This window comes from Haliotis asinina, chromosome 8 (assembly GCF_037392515.1).
Source record: "Haliotis asinina isolate JCU_RB_2024 chromosome 8, JCU_Hal_asi_v2, whole genome shotgun sequence".
Taxonomy (NCBI): domain Eukaryota; kingdom Metazoa; phylum Mollusca; class Gastropoda; order Lepetellida; family Haliotidae; genus Haliotis; species Haliotis asinina.
Window position 1 is genome coordinate 46314601 of NC_090287.1, and position 13152 is coordinate 46327752.

At 37.9% G+C, this 13152-nt stretch overlaps 1 protein-coding gene across 1 annotated transcript in view; it reads right to left on the reverse strand.

The window, feature by feature from the left end:
* LOC137295441 (unconventional myosin heavy chain 6-like) overlaps positions 1-13152 on the reverse strand; it is a 468840-nt gene that overhangs the window by 233528 nt on the left and 222160 nt on the right. Inside the window, exon 25 of the mRNA XM_067826813.1 lies at positions 10427-10616. Coding sequence (XP_067682914.1) covers positions 10427-10616 — 190 coding nt within the window. The remainder of the gene's footprint in view (positions 1-10426; positions 10617-13152) is intronic.

Sequence of the window (13152 nt, forward strand, 5' to 3'; positions counted from 1 at the left end):
TGTAGTTGTCGACAGGCAAGCATCTGACCACAGTATTGTAACATTTACCCTCTGTATTCAGAGGCCACAAAATCAATACTGCAGGGTTTTGTGCAGAAATCTAAAGAAATTGATGAAAATGTTTTTAGAGAGGATCTGAGGTCATCAGAGCTTCTTCAAAATCCTCCTGCATCTGTTGATAATCTCCTCACACTGTACAACAGTACCTTGACTGCAATTCTTGACAAGCATGCTACAGCTGTTGAGAAACAGATAATACACCGTCCACATGCTCCTTGGTACAACAATAATGTTCGCGAGGCCAAATGTCAGCAACGTAGAGCAGAGCGTGGGTGGCGTAAAACAGGACTGGAAATACACAGACAGATCTTCCGACAAAACATAAATCATGTAACTTCATTTATCAGACAAGACAAGAGAGATCACTGTCTAAATGAGATTGGTAACTGCTGTGGTAAACCTGACCGTCTGTACAGATTCATGAAATTGCTGATGGGTAGTAATGACGAAGACCAACAACTTCCTAAGTCAAGTAATGACACTCTTCTTGCAGACACTTTCAACAACTTCTTTATGTCAAAGACAGAGATGATAAGGGACTCTCTGATACCTGCATCTCCAGTCAATGAGGTTGATGAAAGTCCTACTTTCAGTGGGCATATTCTCAGTAACCTGGAGCCTTTCACAGATATGGAGATCAAATCACTGGTTATGGGAGCTAAGCCTACAACATGTGAAACTGATCCACTGACCACCAAACTTGTTGTGAAACACCTGGACTTGCTCATTCCTATAATCACTGACATTGTGAACAAGAGGCTACAATTAGGTGTATTTCCTGAGGCTTTTAAGAAATCCTTTGTTCGACCACTGCTCAAAAAGCACAGCCTTGAGAACTCTGAGCTAAAAAACTTCCATCCAGTATCCAACTTAGCTTTCCTCTCCAAAATCGTTGAGAAGGCTGTCAGTGTGAGGCTGAAGAACCATCTGACAAGGTGTGACCTTGTGGACAAGTACCAATCTGCATACCAGGAACATCACAACACTGAGACAGCACTTATACATATCAGTGATATCCTGAGACAAATTGTGGATATAGAGGACGCAGGAGCTTTGATACTCCTTGATCTGTCATCGCCTTTTGACACTATAGATCATAGTGTCCTGCTACAGACCCTCAAAACACAATATGGAATCTCTGGTACAGCCCTCCAGTGGATTGCGTCCTATCTCCATAACAGATGTCAATGTGACACTGTCAGAAACAAGACATCAGAGAGTGTTATGGTACCACATGGTGTGCCACAAGGCTAAATATTGGGTCCACTGTTGTTTGTCCTGTACACTGGTCCAGTTGCTGACATCAACTCAGCTCACAATCTGCAGCATCATTCATATGCAGACGACAACCAACTCATCAAGGTAATTTCTTCCCACTGACGGTCTAGCTGAAATTTCTGAGTGTACAAGGCACATCAAATCATGGATGACAAACCATATGCTGAAACTAAATGACACCAAGACCGAAGCTCTTGTGATTGGATCCAAACACCTGCTGTCTAAAATCCCTGCCAAATCTGTGACAATAGGTGATGCTGTTGTCCCTGTCTGTTCCACTGCAAAAGATCTTGGTATAGTCCTCAATTCCTCACTTTCCATGGAGGCTCAAGTCTCTCAGTCACTTTCACCTTCTTTCTACTAGTAACATCCGTCCCTATCTCTCAGTGGATGCTACCCATGCCCTGGTCAGAGCCCTCATAATTTTAAGATTGGATTACTGCAACAGTGTATTGTTTGGCATTCCTCAGAAACTCTGTGACAGACTCCAGAAAACCCAAAACACTTCTGCACGCATCATTTATCATCTCCCTAAACGCTGCCATATCAAACCAGTACTTAAGAATCTTCACTGGTTGCCAATCAAAGCCAGGATCGAGCACAAGATACTGTGTTTGACCTACAAGGCCGAGCATGGTCTTGCTCCCCAGTACTTGTCTAACATGTTATCATCATACTCCAATTCACACAATCTTCGTTCTGCCAGGACCTGCTCACTGTGCCTAGCTTTAGACTGAAAACTTTCGGACAGCGTTCCCAACAGCTATTCCTTCACCTATATATACATATATATATATAAAAAGAAAGTGATGAGAATAACAAGTGTACAGTTGTAGATAAATAAGAAGTCTATTGTTTCTTCTCCCTGAAGATACATGATTGAAACATGTAGGAGAAGATCTGTGTTGTGTTATTATTTCAGAAACTACTTTTTATATATATGTGTCTGTGTCCTTACTTACTGCACCTTCAGTAAACTGTCCTTGTGTCTCACTCATGCCTAGTTTCTATGCAGTGACACCTAACTTTGTCAATGCAGATATAATGTCATAAGCACAAATGTCTTCTTTTGGGTCTTCATTCACTTTATTTCATGTGACTTAATTATTTCTTGCTCATGAAACTTGGTTTACGTCTCAACAACTTGCATACATTAGTCTGACTTACTTCTACACTTTGATTGAAGAAGTTTTAGGTACTGGCATGGCTCGACTCGAAGTCACTGGGAAAACATGCTTAGATTAAAATGACATCCCTTGCCTACAGAAGAATTCCTACATATACTCAGTGAAGCAAATGTAATATATCACCGAAAACATGATCTGACACTTGCACTTGCACAGAGAGTGGGCGTTCCCGAGTAAACAGGGTTTTCTGTTTTCTTTTGTTCAAGACATTAGTATGAAGCTGTATGTTTAAATGTCTTGCCCTGATTCACCAGAAACTGCCACAGAATGAAAGTCTTGCAATTCTAATCTTGACAATCGAAACCATATCCCTGTTCCCTCACGTGGTTAAATACCAAATGACATCCCGTAAACTCTTGCTCCTTTGCATATGCTTGTCAAGCATGTGAACCACAGCTAGGAGCCAAATACGTCAAAATCCACTGGAATTCAGTATTCACATTTCAAAAACCCTTTTGCACAGGCCTGTCTTTCTTGGATTCTTTAGGCACAAATGGACCAGATTTTTAGAGATTGTGTCGGTCCAGAGAATGTCAGGTTGCTGCTTTTCTATACATAGAAAAATTATCAGCATCAAGATCATGGCCGTAACTCCACACAGGTCATTGAAGGGTCAGGATTGAATTGGAGAAAACTTTCTTGCATTGTGGACAAGTTTTCCTCTTCCAGGAAAAAGAATTGTCCTTTCTCAAAGTAACAGAATGATTCACTTCAAGTACAGTACATCAGCACAGCAGCTCAACAAGAAAGAAAATGATAGGACTATGGAGTCACTTGATCAATTGAAGGCTACAAGGCTGTCCAGGAAAGGGATATCAGTTGACATATTATAGCCAAAATATTTGTTTACAGTTCGTTTTCACTCAGTTGTTGATCATAAGAAAGACAGTACAAATTGCCAAATTTCATCTTGTCACAACTTCCTTTGAAAGGACACTTAACTCATTAAGCCCTGGAGCCGCTCCACTGCCCAACACCTGGCACCCCTCGCTGACTGCCTGATTGCTGCGACGAGGCTAATTAGTGGTGATTTCCCTGGCAGGTCTCGGATATGACAGGAAACTGTCTAGTCTCACAAACAAGTACTGATTATTTAATTGTGTCGTAAAGATGTAAATAGGAAAGAGGCCAATGTGAATACAGCATTTCATGTAATTTATTACCTGTGTCTCTCATACCCCTTTGCCAGTATGTGCTGTATTTTTATCAACACCTACGCGGTCTTTGTACGTACGAGATGAGCAAATATACAAATTCCTCCTGTCTCTCTCATCGTATGGACTGAATTATAATTTATTATTCATAATAGAGTTTAAAAAGAGGGGGGCTCGCATTATAATCGTCTACATTTTTTGCCAATACTTCGCTCGTTCTTACTATTTCAAGAAAAGTATCAATAGGTGTGTAAGTAACATGGAACATATAGAGATTTATAGTTTGTCACTTTTCATCTTAACTTAACGCTGCAAACATACATCACCATTCATACACATACATACTGCATGATACATTTATCATTACTCGATGCTAAACAAAGCTTCCCGTCATGTGAAGGGATAACATATCCCGAATGTAACGCATTATATCTCAGTTACACATTATACTGGCTGATACTTTGACCAATCGTATCGTGAGAACCTGTCACATAGGAAGGGCAAGGTGATGGGACGTGAACTAAATTTCTGAAGAGCACGTTTGGACACTCAAAGTGATAGGGTACAGACTGATTATTGGCTTTATCGTTGACCAATGGTTATGTTGTGTTTCGGCTGTATCAACTATCATGCAACAATTTGTGTATTGTAAACATACCATCGGTTACTGTAATGATGTATGAAAGAAACACATAAGACATATGGGAGTAGACTGATACTATGCTGAGTGTATTTGTTCTCAGATGGCGAACACACGTCTTAGTATTTTGGAAATGTAAAAGAATAACGACTGAAATTGAAGAGAATGAGTGAATTTAGTTTTACGGCGATTTTAGCTATATTCAAGCAGTATCGCGCGGGCTTCACACATTGTGCCCAACAGCTGACAAGAATGGTATACCGTACCATTTGTACAACACAACTAGTGCATAAAGCGTTATTGTTCTTGGAACAAGTCTTTATGGTAGGCCTCAAAACAGTCAACGCGCAAAAACACATCACAGCTTGAACATCTGCATTTGATGTCTCGACGTTTGCCAGTCCGTTTCATTGTATGTAAGACACACTTAAACCAAATGATGTCCCTCTCATATCATTGTGAGAGATTAAATTGTTCAAAACATCTATGTCAATGGCAGTAAAGACGAATTTACGTACATGCATAATAATCTATGAAAGAAGCGTTTTCGCTGATACATTACTAGTGTATACTGAATATTTTAAGGAAAGTACTAATAAGCTAGACTGTGACTTACATATAACAGATTCAGTTTGTCGCTTTGGTTCATCTAGATTTAACGCAGAAAATATACAAACATACATGCATACACATTATATAATGCTATTCCTTGCACATACATAAGACAAAGGGTCATGGGATGGGCGTCATCAAAGTTCCCTAATAGGACGTTTTGTATCTTGACTGTTCAATATAGTCCCTGTTATCTATGACCAATCGTATCATGAGATACCTGTCACATTGGAAATGACAGGTGATGGGGCGTGGGCTAAATTTCTGAAGAGTACGTTCGGTCACTAGACAGCTTGGATACAGATTGACTATTGGTTAGATCGTTGACCAATCGATATGCTAGATTTCGGCTTTATCAACTCTAGCTATCATGAAAAACTTTGTGTATCGTGAACATACATAATCGTAAGGATGCCTGAAATGTACACGTGGAACTAACAAGCACTTTGACAAGTTAACCTTTTTTTGAAGCGCCCAAAGCGCTACAATCCGATTATTTTTACCCCGGATAACCCAATCCAATCATTGAGTAGAGATAGTATTTATTTGCGCATACTTTTTGCGCACACTACTTGTACATCAAACCTAATGGCTTGCTGAACATTTCAATATAATCTGTACATTGTTACGAATAAATATCATAATTCAAGTACATGTATTATAGAATTAAAAAAAGTAACATGATACTGATTTATTGTGATGTATACACTTGTAGTTGAATCTCCCCAAATATTTATGAAGATGGGCACACTTATATTTGTTTTGAAAGCAAACGAGGTTCAGGGGATTGGCAATGGGCGTGACTCCACAAAACAGGTTGTCCAATGATGTAACAGCGCATGAGTTTGTTTTACACTTGTCACGGGACAAAAGTTGACCTGGACATGCATTCGACCAGAGGCTGTTATTTTGAGGTTGAAAGAGGTGTTCATATATTTAGTGTTGTCTGATTGAATGATTATACGCATCAATTCCGTAACTGATATATTATCCTCCTTTTATTGACGATGGATCTGATATACGTGATCAGTACACAGGATAAGATAATTACAGTGATCAAATACAAACGTTTCTTACACAATGCTTATGTAAATTGCATTGAAAAATCACATTTCAAATAAGCATGAAACAGCTTGAACAAAATACCCCAGTTACCTTTGTATGGTTTATGTGTACTATGTATGTATACTATGAGTAGATGCAAGAGTTATGACTTCATATTCGATTATGTATTATTGTCAACTTTAAAAATCAATAGTCGCAAATGAATTAGGTCCAAATTAGTAACTTGGTTTATTTCAAATCTACACGAACATGAGTGTAATACAGTATTATTATTTATGTCTATGATTCATTATATGAACTATTACAATGAATGAATGAATGAATGAATGAATGATTTAATTTAGAAGAAGGTTTTGTAACCTTGTCACCGTTAATTCAATCAATGTGCAAACATAGTATCTTAGTACTCACTCCCAATGACGAGTAACAAACACGTACCTCCTGTAACAACATCTCATAATCCCTTTTCTCGCAGACACGTGTTCATTTGCCTGTATAAGCCCCCGACATTGCAAGCAGTTGTTATCAAAACACATTAATAGTTCTTCTGATTAACACAGAAAGTAACCTCTCTTGTAAGAAAGGCTAATCTTTGATCACTGATTGAAATTATAGGTACAGTACGAATTTAAAATGTAAAACCCCCAATACGCGGCTCTCGCTGAATGAGAGGTGCTTTTCATAACCCCCAATATGCGGCTCTCGCTGAATAAGAGGTGCTTTTTATTACCCCCAATACACGGCTCTCGCTGTGAGAAGCTAATTAATTTGCCGCATATATACGGCTCTCGGCCTTAATGAGTTAACATAAAACATTTTTAGAGTAGCGAACAGTACAAAAGATATCATCACATTTTCATCACTCATCCATAAAATTATTCATACAGTGTAATGACATGCAAATGACTTTTAAAAAAATATGAGAACAAAAGTATTCACTGAAAATGCCAATATTACCTCCACCAGTTAACTCATAAAGGCTGAGTGACACATATTTGCGGCAAATTCATTAGCGCCTCACAGTGAGAGCCGCGTATGGGCAGTAATAAAAAGCACATCTTATTCAGCAAGAGCCGCACATGTTCGTCAGCAGAAAGGACCTCTCTTTCAGAAAGAGACTCAGTTAACGTTTCAAATTCGTACTGTACCTATTATTTCAATCAATTAGCAGTACTGATCAAAGATTAGCTTTTCTTACGCCAGAGGCTACCTTCTGTGTTAATCAGAAGAAGTTTTAAAGTGTTTCGATAACAATTGCTAGATATGTCATAGGCTTATACAGGTAAATGAACACATGTCTGTGAGAAAGGGGATTATAGATGTTGTTACAGGAGGTAAGTGTTTGTTACTCGTCACTGGGAGTGAATACTAAATACTATTTTTGTGTAGTGACTGAATTAATGGTGACAAGGTTACAGAACCTTCTATTAAATTAAATCATTCATTATATAAACTATTAGTAATAGTTTATATAATGAATCGTAGATATAAACAGCAATACTATATTACACCCATGTAGATTTGAAATAAACCAAGTTACTAATTTAGACCTAATTCAGTTGTGACTATTGATATTTCATAATTCTAAAGTTGATAATAATACATAATCGAATATGAAGACATAACTCTTGCATCGACTCATAATATATACATTACATATACACACACACATACACATACAAAGGTAACTGGAGCATTTTGTTCAAGTTGTTGAAAGTTTTATGTTGATTTGAAATGTGATTTTTCAATGCACTTCACATAAGCATTGTGTAAGAAACGTTTGTATTTGATCACCGTAATTATCTTATCCAGTGTATTTATCACGTCTATCAGATCCATCGCCAATAAAAGGAGGATGATATATCAGCTACGGAATTGATACACATGTGTATAATCATTCAATCAGACAACAGTAATGAGATATTTGAACACCTCTTTCAACCTCGAAATAACAGCCTCTGGCAGAATGCATGTCCAGTTTAAGTTTTGTCCCTTTCCCATGACAAGGGTAAAACAAACTAATGTGGTGTTATATCATTGGACAACATGTTTTATGGAGTCATGCCCATTATCAGTTGCATGCCAATCTTCCTAAATATATGGGGGAGTCACCTCAAGTGTATACATTATAATAAATCAGTATTGCGTCACTTTTTGAATTCTATAATACATATACTTGAATTAGCATATTCATTCGTAACAATGTGCAGATTATATTTAAATGCTCAGTAAGCCATTAGGCTTGATTTACTAGTAGTGAGCGCAAAATGTATATGCACTCTACTCAATGTTTGGATTGGGTTATCCGGGGTAATAATGATCGTATCATAGCACTCTGAGTATTTAAGGAAAAATAAACTCGTCAAAGAGCTTGTTAGTCCTATATGTACATTTCAGGCATCCTTATGATTATGTCTGTTCACGATACACAAACTTTTTTTTTGTTATTACTAGACATTTCACAAACAGACCATGGATATTTCAAGAGGACAACGCCCCATGCCATAATTCGTTACGAGCCAATAAGTGGAAAAATGACAATGGAATTCGTACTTTGACAGCTCAAAGTCCTGACTTGAATGTGATAGAAAATGTGTGGAAAAATCTGAAATATTGAAAAGACGAGCTTATAAGATCAGAAGCCGAGATCACCTAATACGGATCGTCGGGGAAATAAGAAGAGGTCTCTCACTTGCGTTCATCAGGAGACTGTACAACAGTATTCTTGCAAGAATTTGACAGGTCCTTAGAAGTTGAGGTCATATTTCAAAGTACTGAAAATGTCATGTGAGTACCATTTCAGTTTACAAAGTTACTGAGCTTTAAATTTCTGATACAAAATCAGAAAATTCTGTGACATCACACCGTTGTGAACTCATTTTTGGCCAGTAACTGTATATGCAAATAAATACTATCTCTACCCATTGGTTGGATTGGGTTATCCGGGGTAATAAAAATTGGACTGTAGCACTTTGAGTGCTTTCAGGAAAAATAAACTCGTCAAAGTGCTTTTCAGTCCTGTGTGTCCATTTTGTGGCCATCCTCACGATACACAAAGTTTTTCATGATAGCTAGAGTTGATAAACCCGAAATACAGCATGTCGATTGGTCAACGACCTAGTGAATAATCAGTCTGTATCCAAGCTGTCTAGTGACCAAACGTGCTCTTCAGAAATTTAGCCCACGACCCATCACCTGTCATTTCATCTGTGACAGGTATCTCGCAATAAGATTGGTCACAGGTAACAAATCAGCCACCATATTGAACAGGTGAGATACAAAATGTTCTATTAGGGAACTTTGAAGATGCCCCATCCCATGATCCTTTTTCTTATATACGTGCAAGGAATAGTAGGATACAATATGTGTACATGCATGTAGATTTTTCTGCATTAAATCTAGATGAACCAGAGTGACAAAATGTGAATCTGCTCCATGTAAGTCACAGCTTATTAGTACTTCCCTTAAAATATTCAGTATACACAAGCAATATATCAGCAAAAATGCTTCATTCATAGAAGATTATTAAGCATGTGTGTAAATTCTTCTTTTGCTGCCATTGACATAGATGTTTTGTACAATTAGTCTCACACAATGATATGAGATCGACAATTTGTTTAAGTATGTCTAATGTCTTACATACAAAGAATACATATATATGTGTTAAGGAAATACGTATGTACACGCCACCAAAGGTCTACAAGAGAAAGTGCAATAAAATTAAGTAAAACGTTACATATATGATATGTATTCACACCTCCTTTCTTTGAACAGATATCTTTACAACACAAACAATCAGGACTTGCTCGTATTACGAGATAGTTTCCTGTAATCTTCAAAACCTGTCAGGGAAATCAGGCGTGAATAGCCCTAATTAGTCTCGCCACAGCTAGCCAGGCAATCAGCATTGAGTTCCAGGGGTTGAGCAGTGAAGTGGCTCTCGGACTTAATGAGTTAAATGTGATTGTGACCTCAAAAACTTTTCATTTAATAAAAATTGGTGCATGTAGTCCTTCTTGATATTTCCTCCAGTTGTGATCTCAAGGATTACCTTGACCACAGGAATGACTGGTAAGTGTGTCGAAACAAATTTCCTGTGTTACAAAGAGATATATCTCCCTGTGATGTCTAGGTGTCAGGGATATCTAAGTGTTTTCAAAAACAAAGTGTGGTGGTTGTTATTTTCAGACAAATCTTCACAGCAAACCACATTTACTTCATATAATCTTACAGACTGAGGTGCTGGTACAACTGAAATGAGACCAGTAATTACTTTCATTGGAAAATGTCATTTTCATCTGGAAAGTTGTGTAGCATTTAAGGGATCAAGATGATGAATCCTTACCATAAAATGGAGCCAAGTTGAAAAGAAATTTGAAAAACCAACAGTGAGTCTTTCCTAATCAGCAACTAATCAACAATTGGCTTACCTTCACAACTTTGTTCACAGCTTCAGCATACAAAAGATGGTATTCCACAGGGTCATTTGGAATGTCATGAACATGCCGGTACACTCTTTTCTTGAACACCAGTTTTGCATCACTTCCTCCTAATGCTAATTTTGGACCCTTCTTGTTCATGGTTTCATATTTGCTTGGTTGTGCAGACAGTCTATCCAAGCTAAACAAACAAAATCAAAGTGTAAAAGACAACAGGGGATAAAGTATGAAAAGAAGATAAAGATATGCCTGTTCGTGAAAATCACAAAGTGAAATACATCTATGGGATATATCATATCAAAGTGTAGTCCTGATGTTCTAACACTGATAGAATGCCTTCTGTTTGGGTTACCCTCTAATCGAAGAAGTAGGTTCAAATCCCCGGTTCTCCGTTTCTATTTCAGATATTTTATCACCTTAGCTATGCTCATGCTGTTCTCCAATGTCAGAGACTTACATTCCTTCAGAATTTCCTCCCATATCAACCTAACACACCCTTAGATAACAGGAATACTGTTCCAAGCAGCATTTACCCTATGTCTATTCAGATACTCTTTAATTATTTTTTTTCCTGAAGTCTTATATTTGTTTATTGTTTAATGTGAGATTCAGCAATATTTCAGTTACATAACAGCTGTCTGTAAATAACTTAGTTTAGGACAGACAATCGAGTGACTGCCATCATGAGAATATCAGTACCATTTAACACACCATTTAACGGCGCCCCAGAGACAGAGGAAGCTCACAGATTCCAACCCAGTCTGCATCATATCAAGAGATGTAAGAATATGGTTCTTGTTGGTCCTTACCTGGCACTCGGCATTAAAGGGTAGAAGAAGGATTGGTTGGCACGGAATTAGTATGTGTCTTAGTGGGGGATTTATGCGGCATGGTATCTCAGTGAGTTAGCACTATGAGACTAGCTGGGCTAACTGGGGTTGCTAGTATTGATTATGGTGATACGGTTTGTCTTAGAAGAGAGTGAAAAGTTAAATATTCATACACCATTTTGCTGTTTTGATGGCCAGCAGAGCAGTGCGTGCATGCATGTATGAATGCTTTTTGGTTTTTAAAAGAAATCATCATGCAAAATATCTTTCTGGTATCAAATTACCATGAACCACTACCTAAAGTAAATTGAGATTTCTTACACATTCGTGAGTGAAAAACCAATGTGAGAAAACTGGTATCACATATATCTGTGAGATTGATTTCTAATTTCATAATTGGCTACTCCATGCTGATGATCTAAGCTAAACTTATGATGAACTAATTTCCTGATTAAAATTCATTGATAACTTGCTTGTGGTTCAATCAAAAGAAACAGGTTACTCATGCCCCCGAATCCCTTTACAAAAGTTATTTTTGCAACTGCAACACAAACAGGTCTTCCTTTATACAATGAATGAGAGTGTGAGTTTAGTTTTACGCCGCATTCAAATATATTCCAGCAATATGGCGGTGTACGTATGTACGAGTGCCCACAATTGCAGTCAGTTTTGTAGATTACATCCTTGGGGTTGGGTTTTATGGCTTGCGGGTGTTTTCTTCGATTGGCCTGTAAGAGGTTGTTGATGGTGACAGAGGTAGTAAAGGTGGTATCTATTCCTGCTTGTTGCTTAAGAACATTAAGACATCAACCATCAAATTGGACCAGAAATCAGCAATTTCAGATCACATAGCAGCCCATCCCGATCACCAAATCAACTGGACTGACTACACCATCCTCTCAAATAACCAATCAGACTTTACCAAAAGGAAAATAACTGAAGCTATCAAAATCAAACGATACCAACCCCTGCTTAACAGAGACCAAGGTTACCCTATCCCCATGGCTTACGATGAGCTCATCAAACCACTCTAGCCTACTGTACAAACAACCCACTCTGTGTACCTCACTGGCTTACTTAGTTATCATCACATTGTTAACTTGTATTCATACTAGGCTCTGTGCACTACTGGCTTCAATGTTATCCTTGTATCCATTGTTAACCCTTTGTCGTTATCATCACTTGTTAATTAGTTTATGTATATATATCGCCTGTTCTCTCCCTGCATCATTTACACTTGAAAACGATACAAGAACCTGTATCGAAATGTTGTGTTCCAGTTTTAAAGAAGTTGTCATCCATATACACTTATTCTACGATATTACCTCTTTCTATGTGGAAGACATGTTTGAATTACCAACTTACTGTGTTTTGCAACAAATGCAGTAAAAGATTTCATTGTTGTAACATCACCGATACGCACACAGTCATGCCCCGTTTATCTGAACACTTGTGTCTTCATTGAAATTGTCAGGATGAGCGAGTTTTCGGATATCTGAACCAGGCGCCATGTGTACAAAGTAACTTTTCGCTCACAGCTGTCCAGGCTTGCTTGATCATCTGGAGTAATTAATTATAGTGACCCACAAATCGACACACCTCAAAATTAACTCAGTGTCACCTTGCTACTCAGAGGTTGTTAATCTTCTCATGCTTCAAAGACTGCCAACGTCTTTCATGTTACTGGTGCTCATCCATCCAGATGTATAAGACAAGAAATGTACTATTTCAGTGTTTAGTATGTGAAAATGATCGTACTGTTATGAAAACCGGAATTCCAGATAGGTGAGTACTTTTACAACAATGTGAATTCATTTACAGGAGTTTTCTGGATATCTGAGGTTTGGATAAACTGGGTACGACTGTATTTATATACTCCATGCAAAA